General features: G+C 33.9%; 1 protein-coding gene across 1 annotated transcript in view; it reads left to right on the top strand.

Moving 5' to 3' along the window:
* The window catches only part of LOC110094251 (probable inositol transporter 2), a 43,350-nt gene extending 25,523 nt beyond the window's left edge, over positions 1–17,827 (top strand). Inside the window, exon 7 of the mRNA XM_020819445.2 lies at positions 17,102–17,827. Within this exon, the coding sequence (XP_020675104.1) occupies positions 17,102–17,602 (501 nt within the window). The 3' untranslated portion in view covers positions 17,603–17,827. The remainder of the gene's footprint in view (positions 1–17,101) is intronic.
* The last annotated feature ends 9,997 nt before the right edge of the window (positions 17,828–27,824 follow it).

Genomic DNA, 27,824 nt, shown 5'->3' with positions numbered 1-27,824 from the left:
AGTCATCGATGGGGATGAGGTTTGTCGACGGCTATAGTTGGTGGTACTTGTTGGCGACGATGGTTACAAAATGCAAGAGAGTTCTCTCTATAACTCAATTTCTCCTTCCTCTTCTCATGTGAAGAATGAAGGTTTATCATAGGTTTTTGGTGGTAACATGCTTCGTAAATATATAGATGATCTAGAGAAAATTTCGAGTGCTCCATCAGACGGTCCATATTGCTTCCCTCGATCATAGAGCATTCATCAAGTATTTATGTATCTTAATGATTTTAGAATTGAGTGATCTTAGACTAGTTGGATTCGTCTTATCGAGCTGCTCGATTCGACTATAAGAATGTCTAATTTGGAGATCATTTGATCATCTAATTAATGCTCTGAAACTTCCAAATAAACATTAAGCCCTTGATTTGAGCCCATTTGGACTCGGATCGAATCAATTTTGGTATCATTGGGTTCATGTTGTCATAACATTCAGTTTTACTATAAGTGTCGTGCCCTAGAATATAATTTGAAAGAATTATCTATTTTATATTTTATTATATAATAATCAAAGCTATCTAATTTCATCTATCAGTAAGAAATAGTGGAAACAAATTTTATAATTCAAAACATCAATACATATCTATATTTATTTACCCAAAAGAAATTATATACTACTCAGAAATCATAGAATCACAACATATCATTTCATTCATGACTATAAAAGAATAATTAAAATAAAAAAAATAAAACTGAGGAATTCTGATCAGTCTCACTCTCCTCAACTTCTTCTCTGACATGAAATAATTTAAACCACATATAATGAGCTAAACAACCCAATAGATCACTAAATCCTACAACCATGGTTTAAAATTGTGCAATAAGAGGCGCGCCTCAGTGCAATTTCGTCTTTTTAAGCCTCAAAGCATACACAATGAGTTTAGGATTTGAGGCGTACACTTCAAGTTTACTAAGGCGCGCTTCGCCTCACGGTTGAGATTTTTACTAGGTCGCTCTTCGCTTATTGCTTGGAGTTATCTTCTACCGCGACTTGGGTTAGAGTTATCTTCTAACGCGACCTTTTTCCCTCTTCTTTCGGCGTCCTCTTCCTTCCACATTGAGACCGCTAGGTATATACTCGGTACAACAATGTTTGGCACTATTAGGTACATGCTCGATATCGAGCAGGTACATGCTCAGTACCGCTCAATACATGCACGGTAGAAGATAAAATGCAATTACTGTGATAAAGTTGTGAAGGGTGGTGTGACTTTGATGAAAGATCACCTTTTAGGGTGTCACAAGAATGTTGCTCTATGCTCCAAAGTTCTTATACTGTAAAAGAGGAGATGAAGTAATATATGAATAAGTCAATCACGTCAAAACATCTTACACAGAAGCAATTTGAGGATTGAGTTGATGTTAGCTCTTACTATGGGAGTGAGCGCAGCATTAGGGATTTATCTTCTTTGATGAAGCCCATTTCATCTAGGGGTACTAGAGAGCTTGTGGATCCTTATATGGTGGACACATCAGATGATATATCTTCTACTATACAGAAGATGGCCCCAGAAAATGAAAGGGAGGCACGGAGAAGAGTGTGTAAGGATATAAGAAGATTCTTCTATGAAAATGCAATTCCAATTTAATGTTGCATCATCACCTGCCTATTACAATATGATTCGTTCAGTTGGAGCATTTGGTTCAAACCTCCAACCATATATGATTTGAGAACATGAAATCTAAAGGAGGAGTTCGAAAATACTGATAAAAGCATCGAAGAAATTAAGAGGACTTGGGCCCAAACAGGAGTAACAATTATGTCAGATGGGTGGTCTGATATTAAACATAGAAGCCTAATTAACATTCTCATTAATAATCCTTATGGTGCTATATTTTTAAGATCAGTTGAAGCATCTGACCAGGTCAAAGATGTTGAGTTCATATTTAGATTATTAGATAGCATTGTTGAGGAGGTTGGAGGACATTTGGTTGTACAAGTTGTGACAGATAATGCAAGTGCTTATAAGACTGTAGGTAACAAACTTATGGAGAAGAGAAAACATCTATACTAGACTCCATGTGCTGCATATTGTATAGATCTGATTCTTGAAAAGCTTGTCTAGCTATCTCAACATAAGAATGCACTTACTAAAGAAAAAAAAATAACCAAGTTTATTTACAACCACTCTTAAGTTCTAGCTCTTATGAGAAATTTTCAAAAAAAGAAATTCTAAAGCCAGCAACAAAAAGATATGTGACCGCTTACTTGACCTTAGAGAGCATGTTGGATGCTAGACAGCCTTTAGAGGCTATGTTCACATCTAAACAGTGGTTGAGTTGTGCTTGGGCGAAGAAGGCAGAGGGGAAAGAGATTAGAAATATTATTTTAAATGATAAATTTTGGCAAAGTATCTTATATGCCATTACAACCACTAGACATTTGGTTCAAGTTTTAAAGATGGTGGATGCTGAAAACAAGCCTGCAATGGGTTTCATCTATAATGCCATGGATGAAGCCAAAAAAATGATTGCCTCCAACTTAGGAGGCGAAGAGGGTAGCTTTAGGGAAATTTGGAATATTATTGATGATAGATGGGAGCTACAACATCACCGGCACTTGCATACAGCTGGTTATTACCTAAACCCTCAGTATCAATATGCAGAGAATAAGTCTACAAACCCTAAAATAAAATTAACATTATATCATTGCATGGATCAGCTAATAAGTGATGCAACTGAAAGATCAAATGCTAACATGCAATTGGTACCTTTTAGGAACAAAGAAGGCTTTTTGGATTGCAACAAGCAAATGATACAATTGTCAAATAATCTCCAGATAATTTTATTTAATGTTTTAAACATTTATTTAAACTTATTTTTCTCACTAATTAAACTCTCTTATATAAATATTAGTTGAGTGATGGATTCAATTTGGCGATGGGACTCCAGAATTGCAGCGTTTTGCTGTGAAGGTTTTAGGTTTAACATGCTCTTCATCTGGCTGTGAAAGAAACTGAAATACTTAAAATCAAGTACATACAAAAAGGAGAAATCGCTTGTTCACATTGAGGATGAATTCACTGGTGTACATTATGTATAATATGAGATTCAAAAATAGGAAATTGAAGAAAAAAGGATTAATGGATGATGAATATCCTTTGTTTTGTGAGAATGTGGCATCTGATGATGAGTGGTTTGTAGATGATGAAGTTGAAGTGATGCCGTTTGAATTACAAGATGAAAATTTAAATATTGATTTATTTGATGGTCTTAAAGCATCTAAATCCATCACATCTCAAGAACAAATCAAAAAAAGGTATATAAATAATAAAGTTTTCTTCGACTTTATTAATGTACTACACTATTATTTATTTTGAGGTTGTTCAAAAATATTTAGGGAAGAGGAAGATAACTGATATTGAGGAAGGACCTGATTGGGAGACATTGGACTCTATAGGAGAGGAGGAAGGGGAGAGAGCAGTTCATAATACTGATGATTCAAATGAAGACCCCCCTTAATGATGACAGTGCTAATGACTTATGAGTTCTTATGTGATATGTCATTGCTATTTATTTTTGGAATTATATGTTAATGAAAAAAATATTGTGATTTGGGAAAGATGAAGTTTGAGTTGAACTATAGTCATATAATCAAGAATCAGCGAAGAAATAGTAAAACTCATGTGCAATAACAACAGAATCTGTAAACAATAAATAGTACGGCATTGAAGTTAGTAAAATAGTATAGTGGGGAAACTACTAAACCAATACTGGTGTCAAAACAAGAAAGCAGTCGCCATATCAATAGTATCAATTAGTAAAGTAATCATATAAAGTGGTAAAGCCAAAGCATCGGTAAAGACTGTCAGAGTCATATCAATACGGTAAAATCTTATAATGATGTATACATGTTATCTAGTTATTCTATACAAGTATTAAATCAATATCTTAATCACATACGCAACATATTATGCTCTCAATATTTCGCTTGCTCAGTGTTAGTACAGTGAATCAGTACTGGTATCAATAAAAGTTCGGTAATAGTATCAATTTTTATATCGGTGCCAGTAAATTTAGTGGTCATAATGGTAAAATAATGCAATAACAGTAAATCCGTATTATGAAAATAAATCAATATAGTATCAGTAAAGCCTTATAGTAATAATGAATCCAAAACATACATTTCAATGGTTACACTAAACATGTAAGAAGTTCTGACTATCATGGTATTTTTCAGTAATTAGTAACCAGTGGGTCAGTAAATAAATTTATTACTCTTTTCCCATCGATACAGTAATAGCTCCTTATAACTCTCAATTGTTATATCGTTGTATCATTGTATCAGTAAAGGATAACACCTAACTATAATATTTAAAGAAAATCTCATTAGCCCACTATCCTGTATGGGTTAATCAACCTCCAATCAACAGATCAACCAATCTTGTCTTTTACATACATTATTATTACAGTACTATTATAGTAATAGCGACCAATTATTAATCAATCACATACCCACATTTATTTATATTATACTATAATAAATAAAGTATAATGGAGCTTAATTCAAAAAGTGTCCAAATATCTTAACATAAACAACAAAAATTTCTATTAATAAAAGGTTTATATTTTTAAAAATTAAGAAAATCAATAAAGATCGTATATAACAACATTCTGAAGCTTTAATTAAATTAAAACATTATTTTTAGATGTCAAAATAAATTTCTTAAATAGTAAAAATTGTTGCTTCAAAATCACCCAGCAGAAAATCTCAAATAAATACTCAAAACTTTCATAATATCAATCTCTATAACATATAAAAAACTATGCGGTGAATATTTTATCAATACAAAATTAACTTTATTTTTTGATAATAAATATACAATTTTAACCAAAAAATTTTTAGAGCTCCAAATTATTGAAATAAAAAATAGGATAATAGTTTCTTATAATGAGACGATTAAATCTCCCAATTGGATTGACTGACTAAAATCGATCTCTATGACATCCAAATCCTAGGTTTCTTTTTTTCTCTTTTATTTTTCTATTAGTCGAATTTAAGAAGAATAAGATGACTTTAATGATTAAAAGATAATGAATTAAGTTATATTGAATAAAATAATATTATAATATAAATATAATTATATAATTTATTCAATTTTTAGTATATAATTCATATAAATTTTTGTGGGCATTAAAAATTATAAAAAATATTCATAAAGTAGCTTATTTTACTTAAAAAAATTTAATGAAATTGGTTTTCAAAATGGGCACATAACAGTCTCAAAATCTCAGTTGCATCAATAGGTGTCAATTTCTTAAGGAATTGCACTAGTGCCCAAAAATTATGAAAAAATTAATATAATTAAATCACTACATTATGTATGTTATGACAAAGATGATTTGTGCTTTGGACTTATAATGAATCCTAAAAAAAATTGTTTGACTGAATCAAAATACAAGCATTAAGTTTTTGCGATCGGAGTTGAGATGGTCCCAAATTTAATTTTGGAAATTTCAAATTCAAATATGCCATGAGATTAGTGTTTGATCAAGGTGATTTTTGTTACCATATCCTGGATCTTATTCTATCATTGATCAAAGATTTTTATATGAAAAAACAAATTGGAGTTTAAAGAAGGGAAAGGGGCCTTGATCCGTAATAGATAGAGGAGTATTTCTTCAATCACATAATTTGGGCTCCTAGAATATGACGCCCTTGTATATACTTTATACGATACAAAACATCATTTATCTTTTCGACTTATAAATGAATTTGGTGCATAGTCATTTTTTCTTATGAAAGAAATAAATTGGAATTTTTGATATAAATCTAATTGGTTTGAGAAAAATTCTAAATTGGATCCAAAATTAATGGGTTAGTGTAAGCTTATCCATGCAATTATGCACTATTCAAATAGGAATCCATTTTCTTAAAGATCCTGGCTTTCATGCTTTGGTGAGTCCCACATCAGACACTAATCTATTTTTAACGTATAATTAGTAATTCAATCAGGTAATCATTCAAATTAAAAAAGGAAGATCATTTCTTTTTGTCTTACTCGAATTGGAGCCATAAGGCACTCAAGTGTCTCAATTGATGGTATAACTAAGGTCCTGACTAATGTGCACCACAAACACCGAAGTGTGGTTCTTAAAAAGCCAGTTTGGATTCCCCCCTCTCCTTTTCTTTACTTAATAGATTCCTTCTTTACTTGTTTGGCCTGGCCCCTTTTTCTGTTATGGCTCTAATATCTCACTTAGCTAGGCCAGAACAGAGATCATAGATTTTAGAGATCTATCCAAATAGGAAACAAGATTTTCTCCTTACCAACTTTTTCTTATTGCGCTTGAAAACAAACATTCTCAAACCATTTCTCGAAGTATGTGTCCAGATAATCAAAAGTCTCGATAGTTCGCTCTAGGTCTTCAAGTTAAAAAACAACATCGATGAAGACGTCTAGGCGCACTATTACATGGTGGGGATTACAATTTTCCATCACTCCTATTTTTTGATGTCAAAGCTCCAGGAGTCTAAATATATATGCATGATCTTTTCAAAATGTTCCAGGGGTCAAAAAATGTTGAAATAGGCCTATTCGGGCCTAAAATTGGGCCCAAACTGCTTTGGGCCCGTTGGACCCATCAGCCGGCAGGCCACCCGCTGCCAGTAGTAACACTGGCGACCTAATCTCCCGTATACTTTAGAGTGTGAAACGCACCATTTTGCACCCCTTCCATATTTTTGAACTTCTCTTTTTTTTATTAAAGAGAATTTCTTTAGGAATGCAAGTGTTTTTTTTTTATTATTTAATGTCAGGTAAGTCCTCTCCATTAATTCATGGAACTCTCTTGTATAAGGTTACATAAATGTTTTCTTTATACCTCATAACTGTCTCATTTGAAGTTGTGAAACTTTCCTCCTCCTCCATCATGTATAAATATCCCTTCATAGGGGGAGGAACTTGCATAATTTCTTCTCTCCAATCTTCCATTACTCTTCTTCTATTTCTCTTCTCCATTTCTTCTTACATTTAAAGCATTCCACTATTTTGAATAGGCGATATCCCCTACTAAGCTCCAATGCTCCTCTTTATGTAAAAGAATTTGCTATTGCCCTCTTTTCTTCATCTTCTTCTTATATCAGAGACATTCCATTATCTTGAATATGTTGTACCCCCTAACTGTTATAGCTTTTAGCCTTATAAGATTTTAGGTGTACATCTACCTTTCAAGGCTTTTGCCTTTTATGATTTTATGTACACTTGTTCCTTCTGACGCTTTTGCCTTTAAAAGTTATTAAATAATCACAAACCTTCTAAGACTTTTATCTTCTAATATTTTTTTATCAATGGAGATCCTGTCAAATACTTGCTCTTATGGAGTCTTTCTAGTGGGGACCTTTTCCATTACTAACTTTCATTCGAGGGTACCTCATGGACATGCATTCCTGGGGTTATGGGTGGATATCTTGTCTGCCATTTGCCTCATGCAGTCTTTCTAGTGAGGTCCTTATCTACTACTAGCTTCCCTTTGAGGCTACCTCATAGGCATGTCTTCCTGAGGTTGTTCTTTAAAGCATTGCTTGATTATATTAATTAGTATAAAAGAGGTTGAAAGGAATCCACCATGAATGTTTGGCATATCCGTGGTTGTTTATCAAAGCATTTCTCAATGACGTCAACTTGTATGGAAAATGTCAAAAGAAATCCACCAAGGATGTTGACCTATCCAAGATTATTTGTTAGAGCATTGCTTGATGATTTTAACCTATATGAAAGATATCAAAAGAAATCCATCATGGATGTTTGAACTATCCAAGGTTGTTTGTTAGAGTATTACTCAATGATGTTAACTTGTATTGAAGAGATCATTTAGTAATCCTAAACCTTTTGAGGCTTTTACCTTCTAAGATTTTTTATGAATAAAAAAGTGTAGATCTTCAGAGATTTTTAGCCTTTTAAGATTTCTGAATAATCTTATACCTTATAAGGATTGTACCTTCCGAGGTTTTATATGTATATATATCTATTGAGACTTTTTCTTTGTGAGATTATATGGCCATTTGCCTTTAAAGGCTTTGGATAACTTGAATCTTTTTAGGCTATTAGTCTTCTAAGATTTTTTGTACTTGTACCTTTTAAGGCTTTTAGCCTTCTAATGTTTTAGGTGTACATCTATCTTTTAAGGCCTTTATCTTTTATAGTTTTATGTACATGTATCTTTAAAGGTTTTTGAATAATTCCGAACCTTCTGAGGTTTTTGAATAAGTGGAGACCCTATCAACCACTTTCTCTCATAGAGTCTTTCTGGTGAGGACCTTGTCCACTACTGACTTTCCTTCAAGGCTACCTCATGGCCATGCCTTCCTGGGGTTATAGTTGGAGAACTTGTCTACCACTTTCCCTTATGGGATCTTTCTAGTATGGACCTTATCCACTACTAGCTTCCCATCGAGTCTACCTCATGGACATGCCTTCCTGGGATTGTCCTTTAGAGTGTTTCTCGGTTGCATTAACTCATATAAAAGAGATTAAAAGGAATCCACTGAAAACATTTGCTCTAACCGAGGTTATTTATCAAAGCTTTGCTTGATAACGTTAACTTGTGTGGAAGAGGTCAGAAGAAATCCACCAAGGGTGTTTGAATTACTCGAGGTTGTTTATCAGAGTATTACTCAATAACGTTAACCTGTATGGAATAGATCGAATCGAACCCCCTATGATCGATTATACCTTGATTAGGAGGGGTGAATGTCACGTGTATCCCAAATCGAAGGTGAAAATTGATCTTTCTATATACCATTACTGGCTTTTCGAGATCGAGATAAGACATTGCAAAAAAAGTAGAAGTCCAACTTGGGACTGTATAAAATTTGAGATTCACTTGAATAATTCTTGTATTTGTTGTAAGCCTTAAGAAAGGTGATTATCAAAAAGACTAATATATAAGCATAACATATTAGAGGGACTTGTCCAACCACAACCATATTTGAGATTTCAACAGAAATATCTCTTTGAGGTTGTAGCTAAAGTTGCCCTTTAGCTTGAATTTGTTTTCCATAAAATAATGATGTAAAAACGACTGATGATTGAGAGGAGATATAATAATATTTGTTTACTGTTATAGTGAGGTTTCCCTTTGTTGTCTAAACTCCTCGAATAATTGAAGGATTTGATCTTGAAGTTTCTTCATCCTACACAAATGGTCCTCTAAAGTTTGCCCTAGGGGAATTTGATCACTCACATTTTGTTGTTCTTGATTGAGGGATTGATTGTTAACCATTGAAGAAGTATTGGAAATTTTCCCAATGACGAAGCCAGACTCTTGTATGCTAGAAACTTTAAGTAAGTAGAATGCATGTATTACATCTTAGTAGTATACAAAGATTCAACACATATAGATAAAAGTAGTATGACCAAATAATTGTTTTTTGAAGAAAACTCGAAAAGGAAAAAATCACCGAGCCTGACCTAGTTGTAAAATCCACTATATAGTAAGTGATACAAATATTCTTCTTTCTACACTATTGAAGAAGAGGGAAAGTACAAAGATCAAATATCCATAGAGGAATAGTCTATACCCAATAATATGGCTTAATTTTTCTAATAGAGATTATAGAAATAGATGTCCATAGGCAGATAAATATACCCAACAACAAAGTGAAATCTTGTTACTATTCTGAAGATGATGGTGATTTCTGATACCGGTTGTTGGTGACGATGATGGTTGTCGGAGGCAATAGCTGGTAGTACTCTTCGACGGAGATGGATAAAAAATGCTAAAGAGTTCTCTCTATAGCTCTCTTTCTCCTCCCTCCTCTCATGTGAGGAATGATGATGCGGGACTACGTAAATGAAATGCAATTTAACTCAAAGGGATTTTGCACAACTTATGATTAGAATAATTCTAGAACAAAAATATTAGCGAATTCAAACAATGGGTCAAAACGATTAGTGGTTATCCGCTTAGGCTAAATCACATGGTGAGAGTTTTGCAATCTTCCAAAATAATTAGAAAACAACACAATGAATAATAGTAGCGTTCAAAATAATCCCTAGTCTAACAATGAGAATAGGAAAGCATAGAGGTGCGCTCAACCTACGTTTATTAAGCTTAAGCAAGAGCAATGTGGAAGAGCCCGCCGTGATTGCAATCAAGTTAAGAGAAGTTAGACTAAGAGATAAAAGATGTAAGGGGGAAGATGAACCTTCGTCAAGGGGTAGTGGAGATCCTCCACTCAATACCTTCGAAGTGTTCGTCAATAGCCTCTACAAAATAGATCAACGTACGCTCCAAGTAATCCTCGACGGTGAGATCAACCCTTGGATTCACGTTGAAGAAAGTAGATTGTAGGATGTCGACGAAGCCGTCTGATAGGAAATACTTGAGTTCTCAAGTAACCCTAAGGTAAAACTTGAGTTCGCAAGTAACCCTAACCCAAATCGGAGATCAAACAGCGAAGATATTGCTGTCCAGAATAGAAATATGTTGTTTACAGCTGAAGGATAGCACCAATCCAGAGAAATTCTAAGAGAAAACTCAAAGGAAAGTTGGTATTCCACTAGACGGTGAATAAAATAGCAAGATACAATTGATCCTCAATTCGAGAGGAGGATCAATCTCTCCCAAATCTCTAGACGTCGCTAGAGCCCAAAGAAACCTAAATCTAAGAGATCTCAAATTTCAGCCAAATTCAAGATACTCAAACCCTAGGAAAATCAACTATTTAATGAATACAAATCAAAAGGAATTCCCTAAACAGTCCCTACATTCAATTTCCCTCCTAAAATCCATTCAAAAACCTTCCTATTCGGCCCTGTTTGATCTAGGCGGGTGAGCGGCTGAAACTGGAGGCAGAACTTCCGCCCCGTTGTGGCTGGGCCGGTCCCGCGTGGACCGGCTGGACTGGTCCATTGGACAGGTCTAACAATATTCCCCTCCCAAAGATCCACCTTGTCCGCAAGATAGAAAGATGACACCCTCCATTCCTTCTTCATCACAAACTATAAGAACCTGAAGAGTTCGGTCCTTACACCTGTGCCCCGGCATATACCTCTCATCACATCTGAAACAAAGCCCCTTTGGCCTCTTCTCCTGTAATTCTGTCTCTGTGAGCTTCTTGAAGTTGTCCCCAGGTCTTCCTCCTGCGGTCTTTTCCTTCGAAGTCCCTCGAAGAGTATCCAGTGTTGGCTCCTTGGATGTCAATAAAGTGGTGGTCATCCTGTACGAGCCTCCTGAGCTACCGCCTCCCGTCTCTCCCTCCAGGTGTCTCTGATCTTCTACCAATTGAGCTAGCTCCATAGCCTCTCCCAAGTCACGAGGCCTCATTACTCTAATCGCTGCTCCGATCTCTGGTGTCAATCCCTTCATGAAGTTTCCCTCTAGCACTGTCTCAAAAAGGTGGTCCAATCGGCTACCAAGGTACTCGAATCTCTCTCGGTATTCCGTCACTAAACCCTCCTGTGTCAAGGCAAAGAACTGCTCGTAGAAGTCTCCTCCTCTGCCAGTTCGGAAACGCTCTACCAAGCAATCCTTGAACTCTCTCCAACTTCGTATGGGTTGTCGCATGTTCCTCCACTGATACCAAGATAAAGCCTTCCCTTCTAAACATAGGCTTGCCGTCGTCAATCTCTCCTCCTCTGTCAGCCCATTGACGGCGAAATATCTTTCTACCTTGTAGATCCACCCGTGTGCATCCTCCCCCTCAAAGATTGCCATCTTCAGTTTCCTCACCCTAGGGTCACACCCGTTTCCCCTAAATCTTCCATAACCTCACATTCCTCGAAGCGGATGTGCTCCCCAATTGTCACGATCTTTCCTCTAACGATCATACCCAAACCATTCATCAAAATCCCCTCTTCTTCTTTCAAAATCAGCACCATGGCGATCGAAATCATCTCTTCGCCTTACAAATTCAGCACCCCTTCTTGCATAGCCAATGCTCATCACCTCCCTAGAAAGTGGTTCTAGAGGCGGCATTCCGTCTTCTCCCTCCAGGATCTCCACTTCTGGCTTTTTCCCTCCCCTTGATGTTTTAGGGTTCTCATCTCTTCCACAGCCTCCTATAGTTTCCTTTGCTTCTGATATCATCGGTTTGGTTTTGGCTTCAAGCAATTTCTTCAATAAGTCTTCCATTACGGAAAACTTTTCCTCCATCTGACTTTGAAAATAAGTCATCTTTTCCTCAAAATCTGCTTTGAGTTGCCGAAGTTCTCCCTCCAAAATTTCCACTTTTTTTCCGGCCATTGGTTCCCCTTCGATCGACGTGCTCTGATACCAATTTGATAGGAAATACTTGAGTTCTCAAGTAACCCTAATGTAATACTTGAGTTCGCAAGTAACCCTAACCCAAATCGGAGATCAAAGAGCGAAGATATTGTTGTCCAGAACAGAAAACAGCAGAAATATGTTGTTTACAGCAGAAAGACAGCACCAATCCAGAGAAATTCTGAGAGAAAACTCAAAGGAAAGTTGGTATTCCACTAGACGATGAATAAAATAGCAAGATACAATTGATCCTCAATTCGAGAGGAGGATCGATCTCTCCCAAATCTCTAGACGCCACTAGAGCCTAAAGAAACCTAAATCTAAGAGATCTCAAATTTCAGCCAAATTCAAGATACTCAAACCCTAGGAAAATCAACTATTTAATGCATACAAATCAAAATGAATTCCCTAAACAGTCCCTACATTCAATTTCCTTCCTAAAATCCATTCAAAAACCTTCCTCTTCGGCCCTGTTTGATCCAGGCGGGCGTGCGGCTGAAATGGGAGGCGGAACTTTCGCCCCGTTGTGGCTGGGCCGGTCCTGCGCGGACCGGCTGGACCGGTCCATTGGACCGGTCTAACACCATCCTCGTCCCACGTTATTCCGTAATCAGTCTCTGAATCCGCCATTCATGGATGATTGAAGGTAGATTCTTCTTAGCTCTTGAGACAACTCTTGAGTACTAGCAAAGAGAAGAAGTTTCTTTCTAGTGGCGAGGAAAATAATCCCCAAATCTCCTTCCCAAAAATCTGAGAACAGTTTCATATTTTTGATCCAAAATCTGAAAGAAATTTCAAATTTTCTATGATTAGGAGATAGGGAATTTGGAGGGAGAAATATGGCTTCAACTCAAGTGGGGTATTCAAGAGGGAGAGAGGAGATTAGAGAGAAAGAAGGAACTGAAGAGATAGGGAGGAAGGGGCTGGCGGGATAATAGGTAGAGCTGCAGGATTCCTATTTCTTAATTCAATTATTTGATTTGGGAAATAGATTAGGAAATAGAGCTCAGGAAATTCGGCTATGGGATTAATAATTTGAAAAATATTTCCTAAGGTCGGAGTAGGAAATAGGAAAGAAATTTCAATCCCAAATTCAAGGGGGAAGGAGGCCGGCGGTATCCATAGGGAAAGAGGGGATTTGGGAGTTGATTTTGGGATTAATTAAAGAGGTTAGGGGAATTATAAAAGTAATTAAATAAATCCAATTTGAATTTGAAATTCAAATGGATTTAATTTAAAAACTTTCCTAAAATAGATTTGACAAATTAGGAAAGAATTTGAATTTCCAATCAATTAAATTTGAATTTCAAATCTACCCAAGTTTGAATCAATCTAATTTAGGAAACGAGGCTTGGATGGGGAATAGGGAGTTTGGCCGGCGGCTAGGGGAGTTGGGGCCGGCAGATGTGGGGTTCGGGCAAGGGTTTAGACGTGGGGGTTGAGATGGGAAATTGTGTGGAGTTAGGTAACGAAGACGTGATGGATTGAGGAGGAAGATGTTAGATGCAAGGTTGATCGACTGTGGAGGTGGAAGGAGAACGACAAAGGAAAAGTATGAAAACCACGAACCCGACCGTCTCCAAGGTTGGTGGCTGATCCACTCTCCCTCTCCTAGGGATCTCTCCAAAGTTCTCTCCAAGAACTCTCAAACGCTCTCAAACACAAGAGTGGGAAAATTTTCTCATAATCATTCATTAACCGAGAAATAATAAGCAAAGAGCTATATATAGCCAATTACAATGGACTCAAAGAAATAAAAGACTAAATTGCCCTTAGGGCTCATACATGACACTTCCCACTACAACAACAACAACAACAACATCAAGCCTTTATCCCACTACGTGGGGTCGGCTACATGAATCCTTTTGAATTTCAAATTCATCAAAATTTGACCCAACCTAAATTAGGAAACTTCTAGGAGATGATGAAGTGGAGGTGGCCGGCGGCTTTAGGGGGGTTGGGTGGAGATTTGGCCGTGGGGGTTAGGAGGTAGGGGAGGGAGTTCGGCTAGGTGGAGGGGAAAAGAAAATCCGGTGGCTTTGTGATGGTGGATTGGAGGATGAAGAAAGAAAAGATATGAGTACAGAACCATGAACCCGACCTATCTAGGTTGGTGGGTATTGCACGATCTCCCTAGGGAACTCTCTCCATTAGAATGCTCAAGCTCTCTCAAAACTCATGCGAGAAGAAATTTTAATAAGCAATCATTCATTAACCATGAAATAATAAGCAAAGGCTATATATAGCCAAGTACAATTGACTCAAAGAAATAAAAGCCACTTTCACCCTTAGGGCTCATACATGACACTTCCCACTAAAGGGGTACAAATGGAAAGACCAAAATAACACTAAGCAAATAGAAAATACATAAATAATAAAATAATAGAAATGACTCAGAAATATAAAGACTTGATCATGGCCATAGATCAGCGGCCACGCCTCTGATAGACCTTCCATGATCTGATGTCCCCATCAAATGATGAACTATTTAGAATTTTTTTGGAGTGGAAAGCTCTATAACTATGAAGTTCTAAAGCAAATTTGGAGTGCTCCATCATACGGTCTATATTGCTTCCCTCGATTATAGAGTATTTATCAAGCATTCAAGTGTCTAAATGATGTCATAATTGAGTAATATTGGGCTCGTTGAGCTGCTCGATTGACTATAAACATGTCTAATTTGAAGATCATTCAGTCATTCAATGAATGATCTGAAGCTTTCAAATATACTTTAAGCCCTTGGTTTGAGCCAATTTTGGCTCGAATTAGATCGATTTTGTTGTCACTAAGTTTGTCTTGTCGAGACATTCAATTTGACTGCAAGTTTGCTTTTATTGAAGTTCAAATGACGCCAAATTTAATTTTTTAAATTTGCAAATCAAATGTGCCTCAAGATTTGTGCCTGCTCAAGATGATTTTTGTGATGTATCAATTATTATTTACTATTATTAGCATTTGGTAAATGAGAAGTATTTGGAATCCCATTTTATTAGTTATAAATTTAGTCAATAAATCATTCATTATAATGCCTAAGCAGTTGGCTAGTCAACAACAACAACAAGTCTTTATCCCACGATGTGGGGTCTGCTTTATGAATCCTTTTTATCCATTGTGCCTAGTTAAGAGTCAATTTCTCAGCTAAATCTAATAAAGAAATGTCATTTCTAATATTTTCTAACCAAGTCTTTTCAAGTCTACCTCTACCTTTTTTAGCATAAGTCAAATTTAATACATCTACTTTCCTAATCGGGTCATCAGAAGGATGTCGTTTTATGTGACCAAAACATCTAAAGAGACTTTCTAATCTTATCTTCCACTGGAGCTACTCCAACCTTTTCACATATATGCTTGTTTTGTATTGTCTCTAAGAGTAAAGCCACTCATATACATGAGCATCCTCATCTCTGCAACACTTAACTTAATATTATGCTTCTCTTTTAATGGCCAACATTCTACACCCTAAAGCATTGCACGTCTCATTACCATCTTATAGAATTTTCCCTAAGTTTGAGAGGGACTTTTCTATCACACTTCAAGCCCGATGCATTCCTCCACTTCAACCATTCAACTTGAATTCAACTACTAATATGCTCATCTATTTCACCATCACTCTGAACAATAGATCCAAGATATCTAAAACGTATACTTTTATTAATGACTTGATCGCCAAAAGTCACAATCCCCACTAGATCTATTATTACTAAAATTATAAACTATATATTCAATTTTAGATCTACTCAAACGAAAGCCTTTAAACTCTAAAGTTGATCTCCATAATTCAAGTTTACCTTCAACTCCCAAAAAGCATATGCCAGCATACAACCTCTTGCAGATGTTTAGTAAGAACATCCATAACTAAAGCAAAAAGATATGGGCTTAGGGATGATCCTTGACGTAATCCAATTGAAATAGGAAATACTTGATCAAGCCATTTGTGTTTGAACACAAGTAATAGTTCATGCATACATATACTTAATGACTTGAATATATGCATTAACTCTCCATAACTCTTCTCTTGAAACTTTATCATATGCTTTCTCTAAATCAATAAAAATTATATATGTATCCTCCTTAGTCTCTCTATACTTTTCCATCAAACCTCTCAATAAATGTATAGCTTCCATAGCAAGCCTACCTGGCATGAAGCAGTTGACTAGTATGGTGGAAAAATCTAAGGTAGAATGCAATTACTACTTTTCACCCCATATGGTTTCTTGAAGCTGGAAAAGAAGTTTTAAAAATGCTTAATTTACTAAATTCTATCGTTTTTTAATATTATTAAAAATATTGAACTCTAAAATACCATTACCGTTAAAATTCATTTACAATGATTTGATTTCATTTTCACCCACGAAAGGATGAAAAAAAGCATTATTTTAAACAAAAAAATAATTTCTATCTACAAGCAACCAAATCAGCCTTTAGGATTGAATCATAGCTCCTGTCCTAAGAAAAATGTAGTTTTATCGTTCCACAAGGTCAATTTGTGAAATTCTGCAGCCTAATTTTTCCCTTAACAAAAGTGCGCTATGCAGAGTTAATTGCATAACAAACTATTTATTTCATTAATGGCATTTTGAGAATTTTATTATATTACTGGTTGCCCTAGATTTTTCTTTGAAAAGAGAGAAATTATTTCATGTTTGTATAAGAGAAGTTAAGGTTGCAATATCAACTATCAAATCATAGTGAAATCTTTTGTGATAACAACATCACTCAATCGACAGCAATCATCAACTTAATGACTTGCATAAAGTTTTTTGCCCATTATCTTCTTTTCTATTTTTTCTGTTTTTTTTTCATCACTTTCAGTGCTTAAATTACATCTTCTACTTGTGTTTTTCTTTAGCTTTATCCAGGAGCATGTTTGGAATCAAATAATAATGTGAAGGACGAATGCCACAAAGAAGGAAGGCTATGGTATACCAAAGGATGCCCAAGCAAATTTGGATGGATTGCAGTGGTTGGGTTAGCTCTTTACATCATATTCTTTTCTCCTGGAATGGGAACTGTCCCATGGATTGTAAATTCTGAAATATATCCTCTAAGGTTTAGGGGAATTTGTGGAGGAATTGCTGCTACAGCTAATTGGATCTCTAATCTTATTGTGGCTCAGTCATTTTTAACTCTAACACAGGCAATAGGAACATCAATGACTTTCCTGATTTTTGGGGTGATATCAGTGTTTGCTCTATTTTTTGTGTTGATTTGTGTTCCAGAAACAAAGGGTCTGCCGATCGAGGAGGTTGAGAAAATGTTGGAAAAAAGAGTTTTACAATTCAAATTCTGGAAGAAAATGTCTGTTAAGACAAAGCATCCTGCTGAAGTGCAGAAGAATTCAGATGTTTGATACTGTTTTAAATAGCTTTTAATCTTTGTAATCTATGATATGTAAGGGTTCTCTAAAAATCTTGTTGTTTGTCGATCGTATACGGCTCGATAGTTAGGTTGAGCTCAATCAATTTGTATAAGTTTGGTCATGTTTGGTTCAATAATAACTTGATTATGCATATATTTTCGATCATGTTCGATCTTGTTGGATCATTTATATTCTTATTTATAAATGTTTTATGGATGTATGTGCATACAAAAGACTATATCTTCTTTGACTCAACTTAAGTTCAGCTTGATATATTAACAAGTCTAACACAAACAAAAAATTTTGACTCATTTGCTTGATAAGAGCAAAGTCAAATAGCAATGCTCAGATCCTTTATACCCTTATTTCTATGGAGGCATTTGAAGGTTTAGTAAAGGATTATCATTTTTTGATATTTATTCTGACAAGAGATTTGCAGTGCTATATGATAAGTTTTCAAAATGGGTTGTTATAGAAGCGCTCAACTTCATATGCTCTACAGTTCATCAATTTTTCATACTGCAGCATCCTTGCCGTTGATGGTTCAGCTAGTATAATCTGAACTACTGGCTTATAACTTCGTATTATGTATTATATATATAAAAGTAATGGAGACAATACATAAATGTATAAAGCTGTATTCTACTAATTCTTGTTCTTGTTCTTACTGCTATATCGAATCTGCTATATCTAAATTGCCGCAGAAGTTTACCATGGCATCAGCGCCTCACGCATCTGATGCCTTCGGTTTTTAACCCTTTTTTTCCATCTTTATTCCTGCTTTAGTCTTTCTTGCTTTACTACGACGACAACATTAAGCCTTTATCCTAATATGTGGGGTCGGCATCCTCATCTCAGCAACACTTATCTTAATATTGTGCTTCTCTTTTAACAGCCAACATTCTACGCCAGAAAACATTGCAGGTCTCACCACCATCTTATAAAATTTTAACTTAAGTTTGGGTGGTACTTTCCTATCATATAACAAACCCGAAGCATTCCTCCACTTCAACTATCCAACTTGATTTATACTAATAATATCATCATCTATTTCACCACCACTCTGAACAAAAGATCCAAGATATATAAAACGAGTACACTTATTAATGACTTGATTGGTCAAAGTCATAAACCACCCACTAGATCTATTAACACTAAAATTATACTCAATGTATTCGGTTTTAGATCTACTCAAACAAATACATTTAGACTCTAAGATTGACCTCAATAATTCAAGTTTACCTTCAACTCTCTCTCTCTAGTCTTATTAACAAGAAGAATATCATCAACAAAAAGCATACACTAAGGTGCATCTTCTTGCAAATGCCCGGTGAAAACATCCATGACTAAAGAAAAAAAGATGAGGGCTTAAGGCTGATCCTTGATGTAATACAAGTGAAATAGGAAAATACTTGGTCAAACCACCTTGTATTTGAACACAAGTAATAGCTCCTGCATATATATCCTTAATGACTTGAATATAAGCATTATTAGCTCCTTTCTTTTTTAGAACTCTCCATATCACTTCTCTTGGAACTTTATCATAAGATTTCTCTAAATCAATAAATATCATATGTAGATCCTCCTTATTCTCTCTGAACTTCTCCATCAGCCATCTCAATAAATGAATAGCTTCCATAGTAGACCTACCCGGCATTAATCCAAATTGATTTTGAGAAATATTAGTATCATGTCGTAACCTATGCTTCATAACTCTCTCCCAAAGTTTTAAAGTATGACACGTTAACTTAATTCCTATATAATTGGCACAATCTTGTGCATCACATTTATTCTTAAAAAGAGGAATCAACACACTCATTCTCCACTCATATAAAATCTTTTTAGTCTTCAAAATAATATTAAAAACGAATAAGCCAAGAAATTCTTTCATCTCTTTAGCATTTCCACACCTCTATTGGAATATCGTTAGGCCAACTAGTTTTTCCTCGATTCCTTTTCTTTAAAGCCTCTCTAACTTCAATTTTACTAATACGCCGATAAAAATAAAAATCTTTATTTTCTTTTAGAGTGTTAAGGTCACTAAAGTCAATCATATTCTCATAATCTTCATTGACTTAACGAAATATCTCATCCACCTTTATTGAATATCCTCTTCTAAAAAAGAACTTTTTGATCTTCATCCTTAATACACTTCACTTGAACTAAATCCTTATTACTTCTATTTCTTTGTTTGACTAACTTATACATATTTCATCATTTTTAGAATATAATTTATTATATAAATCATTAAATACTAAAATCTTTGCATCGTAGATTGTTTTTTTATACAACCTTGCGAGCCTCTTTATATCTTTCCCAATTTTTAGAGTTTTTACATTTAAATAAATTATTATAACAAAGCTTCTTATTTTTTATTTTTTCTTACACATTTTGATTCCACCATGAACTATTTTTATTATTAGAATCTTTTACTTTTGAAACTCTAAGCACATCTTTTGCAACATTCTTAATATTACTAGCTATTTTTTCCCCACAAAATATTCATTTTCTCATGCACAAGCAAAATCTTAAGATCTCGAATCTTACAATTAAAAATATTTTTATTAGTTTTCTTTAAATTCCCCAATCTAATTTTAGAACAATGCTTAACTTTGTTTTTCATATTCTACCCATTCATCTTAATGTCCAAAATTAATAAGCGATGTTGGGTACATAAACTTTCACTCAGATTAACTTTATAATATTTGAAATCTAAATGATATATTTTTCTTATAAGAAAATAATTAATCCTGGTTTTACTATATCCATTCTTGTAAGTGATGAGACACTCATCCATTTTCTTAAATAAGATATTAGCAATAACAAAATCATAACCTAGAGTATAATCTAATCTAGTCTTACCATTTTCATTAGTCTCTCCAAACCTATAGCCACCAAGAATATTTTTAAAATTTTCTGCCTCTTTACAAACATGTTAATTTAAATTTCCTCCAATAACAATTCTTTCTTCAAGAGTTTTCTTTTGAATTAATTCTTCAAAGTCATTTGAAAATTTTAATTTTAAACACATATCAAATCTACTTGAGGAGAATAAGCACTTATAATATTAATAATATTAACATCAACATAACAATAATCTTCAAAGTAATAATTTTGTCTCCAATTCTATTAATTTTATAAATTATTCTTCAAAATCTTATTTATAATCACATATACACTATTTCTAGTACGATTTCTATCAGAATACCAAAATTTAAATCATAAGCTATCAATTTTCTTAGCATTCTCTCCAACCTATTTAGTTTTATGAATGCATAAAATATTTATCTTCCTATGAATTAAAAATTAATTAATTTCATTAATTTGCTTGTAAGAGAACATATATTATAAGATCTTATCCATATTATAGTTTCATGTATTAGCTTCTTTGCCCACATCTATCCATGATGTTGGAACCCTTGCCTATTTAACATTGCACTTAGGTGTCGATGCAGCGACCCTTGCATGCATACTTCACACTATATTCAAGATATATAGTGCATCATTTCTAGGGAACTCCCTAGCATTAACATAATATATTAAATGATTCATGTTATGATTATCTAATGTCACCTTCCACTTTTCTCATTCAGGACTTAGGGCTTGTCAAACACAGTGCTGATAAGAAATGGATCATTCAATAGATTCTTCTTTTATCACTTTCTTATTACACTCCCCTTAAAATTAGTAATATACATATTACCACATAGCTCAAATTTTTGATGTCAAATATATAATCTATGATTTGTATTCAACTAAGAATATATAATCATCCTATTTAGTGATCACAGATTCTATATTTTGTGTGAATGGATTTGATAGCAATCTTGATGGCAATACACCAAAATCTCTTAAACAACATGTGCCTGGTGATGACACTATTAGTGTTAGCATTCAATTTCAAACATGAATACTTATTGATCAAAATCTTTCTAGAACTCTCTATTCTACAATTTCCCCTTTTTATTCCATATGTTCTTAATTTATATTCATATTATAGCATTTGGTTAACGATTGAGCATTGCTTGCAATTTACCAATCACTCTCCCATCCTCCAATGAGAAAATGAACTTCATCAATAACATGTAGAAGATAAATCAATGGTGTAATATTTATTATAAATCAAGCAAAAAGCTAATGTTATTATGGTTATTAGCTCTAACATTGATTCAATAGATATCATATTTTATACACTTAATGAAATTCCTTCCTTCTATAATGCTTTCAAAACTGTTATTTGCATTGAACTGCATCACTTCAATTTCTCTATGGATTGTTGCGTAGTGAGGAGCTTGACATTACTTCTGATCAGGCTCGAGACAAGCTCTTGATAGTTCGATTGACTCTCCATTTTCTCTTGCATATTTTCATGGTTGCCTTCGTAGTTGTTCCTCATATGTTCCTATTGGTCATGGCACAGGTCCTCTTCTGACTCTCGTGGAGGTCATTCTGCTCAGCATTCTACTCATGACTGACAATTTATGGCATCTTACCTTGAATGCCAAATTTGTGGCAGAATTGGATACATTACGATAAAATGTTAGAATTGTACATATCTCAATTATTAGTCTGCTTTGCAAGGCTTTCACTCACATGAAGATGCCTTCTCTACTGATTAGTTTTTAGGCTTTTGGGACTCTAGCCATCTAACGTCTGATGCTTATCAACCTCAATCCATTCAACCATATTCTGATTCCTCTCAAGTGTAGGTTGGTAGTTGTAATATGATTTCAATTGAGCATTCCGGTCAAAGCATTCTACCTAATTTTCATATGCTTTGCTTGCCTAATAGTTTATATGCTTCACATATTTTTCATTACTTCATCTCTATTCATCAACTTATTATTAACAACCTATGCTCCATTCTCTTTGATGCTCATGGTTTTACCATCAAGGACTTAAAGGCCAACACAATTCTTCTCTAGGGTCTTTGTCTTCAAAGTAGTTGATTAAATCCCTCAATCGCACATTCCAATAGTCCTCCAAACCTTCTATTGTAGCATTCATTAGCCCTATACTTCCAATTTCTAGCATTAGTGAATGGGACACTTTTCCATAGCTACTCAACAACTAGTTTTTTGCTCATTTTCTTTTCTATAAATCAACTTTAGCATCTGCTTACTGCTCCTCTTGTGCTCATGAAAAATTTCATGGTCAACCTTTTACTTTAAATAATCCTAGAACTACTTAATGTCTTGAATTTATGTATACTGATGTATGAGGTCCTTCCTAGCATAGCCTAAGATTTAATTGAAATAATTATTTTTATTTCTCTAATATTAACAGCACAAAGACATCTAGCTAGAACTATCACATTATAGAAATTCACAAACATTTATATCAATATTTAATTTTATTCATACCACCAAAAGAAAATTAAATAGCAAGTTAGATACCATTTTTCTCACATCACTCCACACGCATAAAATCATTGGAATCATTATTATAAATGCATTTATATTCTTCTTTTTTTACACATTATTAACTATAAAATACACGTTTATATTCTTTAATGACATCCTAAAACGTGCATGAGAATTGCTTATTCAGGCATTGATTACTGCAATGCACTACAATATTATTAGTATGTTTATGCAATGATTGGGATGATTACAGACAAAGAGTTGGAGAGCAACAATCCATTCACAACAAACCCAAGGTCCCTACTTAGGATTGATTAGGAAACTAGATGAATTCCTGAACCTATTAGAATAAACTTGAAAGAGTTTCTAGTATTTGACATGTATGATAGATCAAATATATTGAACACCATATATGAGCCAAGCTGCATGTGTAACTGTCGTCAACCAAAAAAATTCACATACCTTGTGCACACATTGTGATTTGTATAGCTTTGATGAGATGAAGTCATTTAAATAATGTATTAGAATATTACACTAAACATAACTATAAGCTGCTGTATGAAGTTAAGTTTCATAGTATACCATATCAGATTGGTTGGGACAGTCATGACCCTGGAAGAGGTTTATTTCACATTACGCCATGCAATTACAGAAGACAAATTAGAAGACCCTGAACGAGGCAATACAAAAAAAAAATATGAATGAGAGTACTTTTTTAGTTGGTCGTGTCTGTAGTTTATGTAAAATATGAGGTCATAACATTAACACTAGCACATGTGGTACTTGATTATTATCTTTTATTTTTTGCAATTGTAACCATCAATGTGTTCTATAGTAATTATTTCATGTAAGAGTCCTCAAAAGAATGTTAGCCGTTGAATTCACTAATAACATTATTAATTAAGCATACCTTTCCTTTATGTTTACAACAACCTTAGCTTCAGCTTATTATAATTTAAATAAGTATATCAATTCCAACAAAGAAAAATACATTCTTTGTATTTTAATGAGAAAAAAATTCTTTTTAAATAATTCTAAAGTTTAAGAAATTGAAATAATTTGACTATTACATTTTGGTTAATATTTAATGTATTTTAATTATTTTTTTGTTAATAGTAATCAACATTGTACTCTGTAGTGATGAATTGATTTAATGAACTTTGGCTATCATACAATAATAATAATAATAATAACTATATTTAAATATTAGAGATGATAGATAGATATTAGTTTATTTATAAATGTCAGTCGCAAATATCACCAACGACTTGATATAATAATACTATGATATGGATCTTTTTTTTCTATTTTCTTATAAGCACCGTCATCCGTTTTATCTACATATGGAATTTTTATTAGGTCCAGTGTCCTGGCGTAGCTCTGCGTTCGGACGCCAGTAAAATGGTGCCACGTGCTTTTACTCTTTACCGCGCGGCCCGACGACCCGAGGTATTGCTAGGTCCTGATCGGACACAAGATTGCTATGTATTGGCTGATTTGTGCAGACCAAGGTATTGCTAGGTATTGCTCGATACTGCTCGACAATAACGAGAAATACCTTTCTATCAAGACCAATACAGAGCAATACCCCGGTTTTGCTAAGTATTGCTCGGTATTGCTAGGTATTGGTCTTGACAGAGTGGTATTTCTTGTTATTGTCAGGCAATACCTAGCAATACAGAGCAATACCTAGCAATACCGGGTTCGGGTTCGGGTTCGGGTCGGGTCGTCGGACCGCGCGGTAAAAAGTAAGAGCAAGTGGCGACATATTATTGACCTCCGGATGTAGAGTTACGTCCGTTGTCCGACCTAATAATTGTTCCTACACATGGCTGCTAACTCGGATACCAATCGCTAGCTTTGTCAGCGAATAAGTTGGATTTAATTTTTAAAATTTTTACTTCACACAAATGTAACAAAACCCCAAATCTATTGACCTCTTTTTATTTGTATACAGAGATATTTGTACGGCTGAATGGCCTGGTTTGGGCTGGCCTTGCATATGGGCTCAATACTCGAGTGGGCCAGAATTTTTTCGATAAATCATACGGGCTCGATACTCGGTAATCAGGATCTTAGAATTTATTCGAAACACTTATATAAAAAAAAAAAAACTTAATTATTTTACTTAGGGATCAAGATTCTCTTCTTAAAATTGGATCATGCTATAAATATAAATTAATCATTTTTATTAAGTCTGAAATCATCTTAGGTCAAAGATGACTTCTTTTAATGTACTGATTGATTCAATAGAGTAGAAAAAATTTATGTTATAATATTCTTGTATAAATTTATAAGAATCAGGTTGAAAATAGCTAGATCGTTTTGAGGCTAGTATTGTATATAAAAAGATTAAAATGTATTAATCTTAAAGTAAATTCGTTCTCTTGATACGTATTAGAATAATTTTTCTCTAATAGAGCAATCAGTCCATCGACAAAATTTTTCTTTTATGACTTATCTTCTTTGATCATGCACCAAGCCATACCTTTGCACTTAGAAGAATATAAGTGGTGCAATAGAGAGCATAATATACATATTACTAGTAAGGTGTAAGCTTCCAATGTTTCATTAATAAATATATGTATTTTTTCAGTGCCAATATTTAGTATGGCATAATTTATTTTATAAAAAATTTGTAAAATTAATTCCTATTTGAAATAATTTTTTTGCATTGCTTATAATATAATAAAGATATAAAATAAAAATTCAAATAATAATAATAAAACATGGTTTATGGATCAAATAAAATTCATGTTTAGTCTTTGTTTGAGACACTTTTTTTGCTATTTTGTAAAGAAGTTTTTTAGTACAAAATTTTTTGTTCAACAAATTTTTGAGCATTTAAAAATAGTTGGGGTTTTCATCTACCTGTTTTAAAAAATTTAGAAGATTGCTTGCATTTCTTGAAGGATGAAGGAAAGTAGAATCCTTTTCTAGCAAATTTGTATTGTGCATTGGTGTATAATTCATGGAAGAGTAGGAATACGCTAATCTATGAAGGCAAAGAGATTGAAACCGGTATCATTATCACTATTGCCATCACCTATGCATCTAGTTCCACTTCTATAATTCATTCGGACCACTGGGTTGCTAACCAGCAATTTGAGCTGATTTCTTCCACTTGGCATCCCCCCCCCCGGATGGATTAAAGTAAACATAGATGCTTCCGTTCTTGTCTCTAATGAAGCTGGTATTGGAGGCATTTTTAGAGACCATAAAGGCAGGATGCTTCTAGCTTTTGGATTCTCGGTAATGCACTGGGACATTGGTTTCTTGGAGCTGCTTGTTGTATGTTCATTGAAGAGGGTGATACAAGGCAGGATGTTCAATGCTAAAGGCTTAATTGTGGAAGGAGACAATTCTAATGTCATTTCTTACCTACAAAAATCGGTGGATCTTCTAAGCCGAGAAATGGACAATAATGATAAAGAAGACTTGGACTTTCTTAAGGAGTTTGAGGTAATCCTATTCCATTATGTTAATAGATGTTGTAATAAGTTAGCTTATTAGTGTGCTAACTATGCTTTGAAAGATGATTTCTTTTGGGACATTCTAGAAGTCAATAAGGTCCCTCATACCTTTTATTCTTTGTTAAAGGAGGAAAGTGATAGGACTTCTATCACTTAGTTGTTTGTTCCTTTCTTTTTTTCCTTTTTAATGCATTTGGCAGTTTTATCAAAAAAAAAACACAAATTTTTGAGCAAAAAAATATTCTAAAATGGTAGAAAAATCGTCCAAAACAAAGACTTAGGCTTCATTTTGAATAGCTTTTTTTTTTGTTTCTTAAAATAACTTTTATAACAAAAATTATAATTTTTGTATTAGAATTAAGGCTTTGTTTGGGATGACTTTCTTACTGCTTTATCAAGCTATTTTTTAGTACAAAAATATATTAAAAAAAAAACAGTAGGCTAAAGCTGTTCTAAACGAAACCTTAATTTGAGACAGCTTTCTTATTACTTTATAAAGCATTTTTCGATACATAAATTTTTAGTTCAAAAAATTTTATACTATAATATTATTTTAAGAAATTATTAAAAATTATTCTAAGAAAAAATTTAATACTAAAAAATTAATTTAAAAATTTTGAATCCATTTTACTTAGAGAAATCTCCTTCACACAGAATTAAGCCATTTTTCTTAAGGACTAAAAGCTGCCCAAACTTTGCAGAAGATAATTTTATTAATCTCTAATTAGATTCTTCTCAGTTGAAGTCATCCATTCAAACAACGACACGTCGCGCCTGTTTTTTATTCTCCCTCCTAATAATTTACTAAATTAAATGTCCTTTCCACAAAGGTACTAATCTATGATTTTTTTTCTTACATATAGCACCAAAAGGATGTACTTTGCACAGGAAGTCATGATCTGTACCACACCAATAAGGCGTCAAAATATAATTATATAAATTTATCTGGATCTTAGAAAAATCGAGAGCAACGGAATTCAATCCCCTTCCCGAGATGGAGGCCATAATAAATTATTTGCATTCACTTTCGGTTTGTTTACGTTAACAGAAGAAAGAAATCTCGTATAATATAATCTTGTCTTATAAGTAATTTTTTAAAAAATATATTAAAATTAATGTGTGATTTTATTTATTGATGAATTAAAAAGAATTTATTTAAATTTTCATATAATATTAATTTCATCAATTTCAAAGTGTTATTATTTGAATTTAAGGGTCTCATTGAGATTGATACATCATCAAAAAATTATTTTGACCGGGCACGAATCTCGAGAAAAAATCAAGTCAAAAACTTTCAAAGGTTAAATTTGGGATCATCAAAACTCTAATTTCAGCAAACTTATAGTCGAATTGAACGTCTCAGAAATATGAACCCAA

This window comes from Dendrobium catenatum, unplaced genomic scaffold (genome assembly GCF_001605985.2).
Source record: "Dendrobium catenatum unplaced genomic scaffold, ASM160598v2 fragScaff_scaffold_372, whole genome shotgun sequence".
Lineage (NCBI taxonomy): Eukaryota > Viridiplantae > Streptophyta > Magnoliopsida > Asparagales > Orchidaceae > Dendrobium > Dendrobium catenatum.
The sequence above is the reverse complement of the archived record's forward strand: the minus strand, read 5'-3'. Positions and strand labels throughout refer to the sequence as shown.